At 43.0% G+C, this 9,876-nt stretch overlaps 1 protein-coding gene across 24 annotated transcripts in view; it reads left to right on the forward strand.

Annotated features, from left to right (window-relative positions):
* TRIM9 (tripartite motif containing 9) overlaps nt 1–3,182 on the forward strand; it is a 325,658-nt gene extending 322,476 nt beyond the window's left edge. For all 24 annotated transcript variants that reach the window (XM_069208656.1, XM_069208654.1, XM_069208660.1 and 21 more), the window contains one exon: nt 1,075–3,182. In XM_069208656.1, coding sequence (XP_069064757.1) covers nt 1,075–1,140 — 66 coding nt within the window. In that variant the 3' untranslated portion in view covers nt 1,141–3,182. The remainder of the gene's footprint in view (nt 1–1,074) is intronic.
* The last annotated feature ends 6,694 nt before the right edge of the window (nt 3,183–9,876 follow it).

Here is a 9,876-nt window from a genome sequence, read left to right on the forward strand (position 1 = left end):
TCAGCAATTTAGCTCCTCAGTGACATTTGGAAGCCCATGCAAATGATGGGCTTCTGGAGGCTTTAGTCAAGTTAAAGGTGACTTTTTAAAATATAGCTTTTGTAAAATATTTATGAAAAATCCAGTCAGTGACAATATAGTCTGGGACCTTGTCACTGAACTGTGGCAGGCCTACAGTCACGTATGCATTGTCCCTTCAGTGGTGGTACAATACGTTCAGCATTCCATTTGTGACATTTAACTGACAGGCCCTGGGTACATTTCATACCATATATTAGAGACTTATAGGTAAGTTAAATGTGCCAATTACGAGTAGGGCCAATTTCATCATCTTGTCAGGGTCAGAACACATGCCCTGGTTCTGGGTAGCAGAGTCCCAGTGCACAGAGGCAAAAAACAGCAATGTCAGTCCAAAGAATTAGGTCATCATGCAAAAAGAGGTATGCTCTTACACTAACAGTCACCAACAACAGGCATTTTAGAAAGTGTTTTTTTATTATGTCAGCTGGGGTTTTGAAACCTTTTGTGAGATAATTCACTGCATGGCCTTTTTAAGGCTTTCACTTTCCTCCACTGCACGAGTTATAAAATACATTTTTCAGATACTCTGTCTTCATTCACCATAGAAGGCTTTTAGCGTTGGTTCGGACGATCTTAAATAAGACCCTGTTTCCAAACACACTAGGTAGGTAGTGAGATCTTCTCAACAGTAAGCCATTAGTTCCTCAGTTCTGCACCTCCACACATTTGCAGTACTCTTTTGTAGGTGTTTTGGATTTGCATGTAGTTTGGTGCTCATCTTCTTGTGAGTCAGGGTGTTTATTTATGTACTGTAGAGTATATGAGGTGACTCCAAAGAACGTGAGGTAACTTAGCACTTGCTGCATTAACTGATAAATGTTACTACTGCGACAGGTAGGTTTGCAAAAGTAGAAGTGGTTAACTTTGACAAGATGTTAATAGGTGAAATGTCACCTGTTGCCTTCTAGGAATGCTATAAGTACACTCTTTAGTATATGGCTGCATTACATAGGATATTAAAGATAAACAATTGTTGAATGTTTTTTTCTGCAGGTAACACTACATACCGGTCTGCCGATCCCTGACTTCTACAGCAGCAGAGCATCTCTACAGGCGTAAAAGAGGACGATACCAGGAAGCCGGCCTCGCCCCTTTCTTACTCGCGAGGATATTGGGTACATTTTCTTAAAGGCTGAGGTCATCTGTGGACACTTGCTGATTAGAAACCCAAGGAAACCAAAAAAAAATGAATAAGACAAAAAAATAAAAATCAGAATGAACAAACCTGTCTTTCTTACCTGCAGTATTTGTACTCCGCAGCTGTGCAGCATACAGTCCATTCTTTGCGTTTCCAATGGCATTGTGTGCATATTTGCTTTGATATTTAGCTCTTTCGGCTGGCAAAGTACCTTCATAGCTTTACATGTTATTGTCATTAGTTTACATTTGAAATGTCCCTCCAGTGAACCAGGTTAGCAGCCGATGCTGGAACAAACATTCGACTGACAACTGTATGTCAAGTGTTGCATCACTTGGAAAGCTAAACCATCTATAAGGAAAATCAGTGTGAATACACAAACCTCCCCATCAGGACGATACCTGCATATCCACATGGGCACGTACATTTGTTCCGATTGTTCTTCATTACACACATATCTGTTGTAGAATGGCCCAGTCACTGGATATTTTGCACACTGTAAGTTGGAAAGAGATGGGTTTTATTAGCCCTATCATTTGCCAGAACATCAAAAACACATTCTGATGTTAGGAGCAAACACCCCACTTCACATAACAGTTTTTTTCCAGTTAATTTATGCATATGACCTAATGATAATTAGATGACAAGTGAGCAAATTACTAAAGAAGGCCTTGAGAAGAATTAGGAGAATTGAGGCACTTGGCCGAATTGCTAGTTTGGTGTTGGCCATCCTTCTTGTTAATGATGATAGCACCAAGACAGGCCTTGGCAAGCCAAGCATCCCTTTGGTTCACTTGGCTAAATAACAATGCTGTTCAAAATAAAGATGCAGCATCTCACAGGTTCTGCAGAAAGCCCCTTAGATACTCCTAGTTCTATTTTAGCCGTGGTGAACCCAAGCCTTAAAAATACACCATCAGGTGTGTTTTGCTCTTAATAAAGTTATGAAGAGATTTATACTGTGAGGATAGCATTGTGTGTAACCAATGGAGCTGGGTCAGCAGCCCTAGGTGAAGTCCCATCTTAACACCCTGCCTTCCCATGACAAGATGGTCCCATTTATTTCCTGTAAGAACAACCTGGTGCCCTGCTAGGGCTCTGACCTACTGTCTCTTGCCTTCCTCTAGAACCAGCACTGTAAGGGAGTTGAGGCGTCTAGTAGGGGAGTTTAACCACAGTCCATGGAATACTCATTCTCAGGAAGACATATACTTGTTGCCATACCTGTACACTTGTGCCTACGAAAAAAAACAAAAAATATCTGAATATTTTGCAAACCGAGAATTTCTGGTAATGGAGAAGATGTTGTACTTTTCATTATAACTTACATTTTTACATTGTACTTAACAAAGGAGAATTCCTGTCTCCAGCTTCTGTATTTGAAGGATTGCATGCTGCATGTTGTATTGGTTTAGTTCCACTCGGTTCTCAAAATGTCCTCTAGGGGGCAATTATATTCAGTTGCCATATAAAATGCCAGTGAGCCAAACAATTTTTTTTTCTATTAAGTAGTTTTCCAGCAAGAAAAAAAGTCGATGGATTAACTTTCCAGCCAAAAGAAATGTATGTAAATAGATGACCATTTTACCATAAATGTTAACTATATTTAGAAAACGTTCAGCTTTGTTAAAATGTTATCGAAGTACCGAGTTTACCTAATTTATTTAATTGGTGCTATATTGTTCAAATATCCATATTAGTAAAACTCAGCTTAGAAGAACACTGTTGCAGGACAACACTGCTGTTACTGGTTTATTTTTAATGAGACTCGATGGCTGGGCCACTCCGGACTCATTTTTATTATCACATTGCAATTCCCTGTTCTTTGCAGTGTTCATTCTGCTTCCCTAAATTTTAGTGACTTGTAAGATGTAGTTTACACTGTATTGCAGTCATAGCTGGATACAGCTGCTGTACTAAAGAAACTTATGTTTGCTGTTCCAATAAATTACTTTTACCAGACAATTCCAGAGTTTTTGCAGTATGTTTTCTCACAAAGCTCTTAAATTGTTTTTAAGCGTCTCTTTTACCTTGAATTCCTATAGATACTTCCTTATCTAATGATTCCTTATCTTTCTCTCTGAATTGATCTTAGTTTCTTCTTTTATAGTTCTTCTGTGGCCCATATAAAACAGAATCACAAGACCATAGCAATTAGGACCAATCTGGTCCTAATTGCTATGGTCTTGTGATTGGTTATTTCAATGAAGAGATCAATTATTTATTCTGTGAAGATTTCCTGGTAGCAGGTGACTGGGGGACTGATTTATAGCTTGGTGGGTGGCCCACCATCCTTCCAGAGTGGCAAAGGTTATAAGGTGTGCCACACTGGTGTATGACCATTCACCACATTTTGAAATCTCTGCCTGTCCGACGAGGTGAGGACGCCAGACCTTGAGCCTGGTCCATGAGATGCATACCCTAGTTGTTACTGACCATGCAGTCACTGCAAAGATCCCTAAAGGAGGTGGGAGTGTACCTGTTAGTTTGGGCAGACTGAGAGTTTCTACACATTTGCCACTAGCCCACCAGAATACGCAGACATTCTGATCCTATAGTGGTTGATGCTGAGGGAATGACTTGGAAAGCACTGGCAGTAGTAACCAAATCCTGTGTGGTAAGGATTTGGGACATGGTGGAAGGAATGAGACCATGTATCTACTACAGTGGAGGTGAGAGACTGGAGGGAGGGAGCAATTTGGGGAACTACAACAGAGTGTGGCGGTGGGATGGTTGAGATAAATATTGTGCTGGAGTTGTGTCCCGAATTGTCTTAGGAAGAGTGCAAGATTGTGAGTGATTCAGAACAGAAGGTACCATTCAGGGAATAAGATTAGTCCAACTAGAGAAAGTGTGTTGTAAAGAGAGAGGAAATGGGAGTGATAGAATGACAGAGAGATGGCGCAGGGTGGGAGGAGGCTCGTGGGAGATGTGGAAGACATGGGTCCAGTGCATCTGGAAAGAGCAAAGGAGATAAAAAGAATTGACAAACCCAACAGGTCTCGCCTTTGGGAACTTCTGGCTTTGCTTATGTGTTGTAGACATGCTCTACAGTATCCCAGATGTTGTGCAGCATGGCTAAAGATTAAAAAAATACTTTTGACAAAGATTGATACGTCCTTTTGTAGGCATGCACACCAAGCATGTACTCACTTACAAAATGACATGTCCTTTTTTGTATATATTTTAGTTACTGGTCTAAGCTAGATTAATAACTAAAAAGAAAAAAATATTCCAGGAAGGAGCATGGAAGCAAACTGGGGGATGCAGGTGGGGAAGCAAAATAGGGGACATGGGTAGGGGGAGGAAGCAACACATGGGATGTAAACAATATGGAAGTAGCAGAGAAGCACTCAGCGAGATAAAGCAAAAAGGGGAGCACAAAATTATACAGCGAGAAAGCAACGGGGGGAGACACATTCACAACACGGGAGGGACAAAGAAGCACCTGGCAAGACAGAGCAACTCAGAGACAAGGTGAGGGGAGTACAGAAGCACACAATGAGACAGACACATGGAGACTGGGGTGGGACAGAAAGCATGCAGCATGACGGGCAACAGGGAGAAGGATGGGGAGCACAGAAGCACACATTGATACAGAGGAACACAGAGATGGGGAAGTAGAGAAGCAAACAAGGAAGACAGCTGGAATATGCACTTCCTTTCATAGAATGCTTAACTAACAAGAAAAAAGCACCAAAACAAATGAGAAGTGTAAGGACACCATAATTCGTCCATGCCCCAGGGGAGGGACAATCTCATTATGGGAAAGTAAAGAGTACACAAGCCATCAAATAATAAGCAAGTAATTGCGAGTGACAAGTAGGCCAACCAATGGTAAACAAGGGGTTGGCTCTAAGCTGTAAGCTTTGAAAATGTCTCGCAATAGGCAGCATGTGTGGTATCTTAGGCAAGTCCTAAAGAGGAGCGATAAAAGAAAGGGGACAGTATGAATGAGAGGATCGATTTGGGGCAAGCAATAGCGAATGAAATGGTGTAAATGCATTGATAGAAAGACAGGATACCCATAAAAAGAGGGCAGAAAGAAGGAGGAGATACAAGGAGTAGAGCAAGATTGGTAAACATCTAAGTATTAATTTAGTTTAAAGGCATAGGAGAAGAGGTGTGGGCAGGAGGGGAGTGGCACTTACAGGTGGGGGTAGATAGACCTTGAGAAAGAGGAAAGGCATCAGAAGTTCCAGTAGCTCGCAAGTATCCAGCGCCAGCAGGAACAGTGGTGAGTTGGAGGATGAATGATCAGAAGCATATAAAGATATTGGTGGGATTAGAAATGCCAAGGAGAAAATAACAAATGCTGATGCAACGAGACAGACTGAGAGGTAGGGAGAGAAGTGGAAGAACTCCAGGGATGGGGTGCCTTAGAAATGGTGAGAGACTGCAATGATCACAACACAGGGGACAGAATAATTGTGCTTGTTTCACAGATCTGAGACAAGAAGAGAAACCTTTTAAACTGGAGCAGTGCTTAATGATTGCTTTATTGCTTGGGTTTGGAGTAAAAAATGCATTTTGTAGTTTATAGACAGGGGTGAATGTAGAGAAAGAGCATGCTAGGAAGCTGTTGCAAGTGGCATCATTTAACTATATGACCTGCCATGGCTACTATGTTACATATTTTGATGGATGGAAGGCCATTTTTGGTAGGACCAGCTCATTAAGCAGTTTAAGTGCAACAAAGCCAATGGTGGGTGGCCTGAAAGTGAAAATGGTAGCTGAAGACGATATGTTGCAGTCAATAACGTAAAAAGGTAAAAGATGCAACAATAACGTTAAAAGGTAAAAGACGCAAAGACTACACAATAGGAATTCTATTATTTGACCTTTATTTCAACTCCTTTGGCCCTGGGATGCTTGAGAAAATGTGCCACGTAGTCGAAACATTGGAGGGAGTACCATGTGACCACGTTGGCTATGATGCTATTGTTTGCATAAACTTCAATCTCAAGTTTGTAGGAGTTGGGGCGGATAACAACCATCAAGTATGTCCATCAGCCAAGCTGCTGCAACGCTTCCTTGCCACACATGGCCTCGCTTCCATCCAACACTCACTTGAAGAGAGCTCCCAAGAGCTAAGGTATCCGAGTACCTTCCAGGGGAAAATAGTTTAGATTATATCTTTGTCCCGCACCTATCTCTTCAAGCATCTGAAGCCGTTTGAAATTTCCAATATTAGGGAGAGTGATCATTTTGAGCTTTGCATTGAGCTGAGCTTGCACCCAGTTTCACTGGATACCCAGCTGATCATTGGAACTTCAAAAGGAGAGGAAAACCTACAGGTTATCCACTGCATAAAATAGGGACTGCTCTTCTTGGAAAAGTTGAATACCTGGAAACTGACTAGGGGCTCCTCTCTTCCACTGCAGACAGGCGATAACTTGTTGAGCAATTGGCTGAACATAGCCAATGATCTCTTTAGACTGGGTTCCACTTTTCTCTCGCAGAGGCACCCTGCGGTCTCCTGTCACGCCTGATAAGGGACAGTAAGCGGTATATCCATAGGCTGCATAAATTGTGCAATAAAACTAAAAACTTGCTGCTTAAATCAAACGCTTTGCACAACTGCAAGTCCTACTGAAACAGCATAAGAAATTCGTCTGGTCCTTTAAACGCGCACAGGCAGAAAAAGTGGCTACACATCTACTCCCTGCTGGGTAAGCACAACCAACCAGATCTATGGAAGTTTATTAAAAACAAGATGAGTCAAAAGGGCCTACAAATCAATGCGGTCAATGAAGAAAACTGGATACAAGATGTAAATAAGCTACCACCACCGCCTCCCCTGTCTTCTTTTGGAATGAGGCCTGCACACAAGAAAAGCAATAACTCCACGAGCTTGCTCTTACAGCCAGGGACCTCTCGATTCTTTTATGAAACATCAGGGCAGCGGGTGCTCCGGGGCCTAATGGTATCCCTGCACACAAGTGTTTAAGGATGACTTCGAACTGTGGTCAACCACACTTTTGACCCTGTACAGCACCTGCCGGTTGACTCAAACGATTCCAAATAGCTGGAGGGGCTCTATTTTACCCTGGATCTATAATAAAGGGGATAGACAGGACCCAGCTAGCTACCATCTTATCATCCTCTTGATATCGAGGCTAAAATATTTGCTTCTACCGTGTTAAAAGAGCAGGAAAGCTGGATAGAAATCTACCAAACAGGATTCAGGATAAACTCAGACAACAGACAACATAGTGGCCCTTTCTTATTTAATACAACAAGATTCCCCCCTATATGCTTGTTTTGTGGATTACTCAGCAGCATTTGACTCTGTGGACAGAAACCATCTGTGGAAGAAACTCCAAGACTGGGACATCCCTTGTAATTGGCTGAGATCCATAGTCTCACTCTATACAGCAACTTGGGTAAGAGTTAAGCTGTCCACAACAGTACTAAGCAGGCAGATTTCTACAGTCACCCGGCCTTAAGCAAGGCTTTGTCCACACCCCAATCCTTTTTAATCTGTGTACAGTGGACATGTTCTCAAATTTAAAAAGTGGCAATCTGATTCCCCCCAAAATAGGGAATTCTAAAATCTCACTGCTCCAGTATGCGGATGATATTGTCCTGTTAGATCGTTCTAGAATGGGACTTCAAAAAGCATTATCCGCTCTCCACAACTATAACGAAGCAAACAAGAAAAGGGTGAATGTCTCTAAGATAAGGTTAGTAACCTTTGGGAAAGCACCCAAAAATCTGAGCCTCTACTGGACTATGGGACCCCTAAAGCTCATCAAGGCTAAATCATACTACTATCTAGGGGTGTGGGTAACAGCAAATGGGAGCCCTAAAGTCCACCTTTGCCATCTTTAAACCAGGCTGAATTGATAACCACAAGTGTATGTCAGTTTAACAATGCAATAGAGAGACCCTCCACACTTCCCTTCCAACAAGTGATTAGAGCTACTCTTTTGCCAGCGCTAAATAATGGCCATGAAGACTTCCCAGGGCAGCTCATCAAATCAGTTAGCCAACTTCAACTCAAAGCTTGTAAGAGAATGTTTAAGTTGCCCCAGTAGATCAGAGGCTGCCTAAAAAGATTAGAACTCGGTCTAGAGACCAGAAGTGGGCCAATATATGCAGCTTTTTAAAATATTACGAGAGGGTAGCCAAGGCACTGTCTAATATGCTGAAATCGGTAATTCGCCTGTTACAGGGTCACGTTGTGGCCCCTGCTATCAGTACCCCTGAAGACCAAGGCCTGTGCCCCGCAGGAACATCAGAAGTCCCAACCACCCAGAGGCAGGAGGACGTCCAGGTCACATACATCCTGACAGCGGACCACGACAGGACGAAAGTGGGATTGCAGGATTGGAGGAGGTCGGCTGGAGAATGCCGGAGAAGAGTGCAGCAACAACAGCCACCGGGACTGAAGACGCTGGATCTGAACACCCAGGAAGGGGGGACCAGAAGACAGAAGGTGACTTGCCGACAGTACATTGGGAAGAGAGAGACCGGGAAAAAGGCAGACAGCAACAGAAGGCCACCCAATCGCCAGGTCCCTGGGGGGACTTGGCATCACAAGGTACGGTCCTTTCTACAACCAGCCACCCACTAGAGGGTGATGGGAAGATGGGGGCTGGGTGGGAGTGAAAGGGCTTGGAACCTGCCGAGGGGCTGAGAAAACTGGTGAGCACAGAGGGTGAGTGAGAAGGAAATCAGTGATCCCTACGCGAGGCACCCCACCCGTTTGACACCCCGAGAGCAGGGACTTTTACTTGGGCACCCCCCCTCACGAGCACTATTTCCTGCATGTTCCCTGATAAGTTAAGCACTTACCTGACCAAGTGCCTCTTGTCATTTCTCCGAGGTCCATTGTCTATCAAGGGAACAACCTCCCCGGTACCTGGGAGAAACAAGAGGGAGAATCCTAAACCCATGTAAACGAGAAGAAGACAAAGAACGTTGGAACAGGAAGACCAAGGAAGAGATAAGAGATGGTAGAGAGACAAAAAGACACTGAATAAATACAAACAACAAAAAGACAGCCTGAGTAAATCATTTTCCTTTACTTGAAGACTGCAGTCAATAAGATAACCCACAGGTACATGGCCCTATTTTTAACTTAAAAACAAATCCCTGGTCGCACTTTCTAGCCACAGAATTTCAGTCTCTTCAAATTGATCAGACCGTTTTAGACACACTGCTCCTCACACAATCGGACTTTAAAATGATTCTAAAAAGGTAGATCAGATCCATTTCTATGATAACACACTTGGTTATACTGAATAGCAGACCGGTGGCAGCAGCCGTGGCAGCATCTAATGACAACCATCCGCATTCGCTGACAGAACAGCCATACTTACAGTGCGTGATTGGAAAAGCCTGCCTGTCATAAATCATGGCTGCAAGGTTGATGGCCCCTAAAATTAAAGAGATGAACCCAAATTGCACTCCATTATTACCAACTGCAGGCTCTGCGGTTACAAAACTGAATCGTTCAACCATCTACTTTGGTGTTGCCCGGCACTGAGGAACGCATGTTTCACTTTACTCAAACCTCTCTTTTTGAGCCATGGTATAAGAACATGCATCCAAGCCAGAAACATGGTCTTTGCATTGAAAGAATTGACTGATCTGCCTAAATTCGGAAAGTTCACCTACCAACTACAAAAATTGCTGAAAGTTTGCACTAA

This window comes from Pleurodeles waltl, chromosome 9, assembly GCF_031143425.1.
Source record: "Pleurodeles waltl isolate 20211129_DDA chromosome 9, aPleWal1.hap1.20221129, whole genome shotgun sequence".
NCBI lineage: Eukaryota > Metazoa > Chordata > Amphibia > Caudata > Salamandridae > Pleurodeles > Pleurodeles waltl.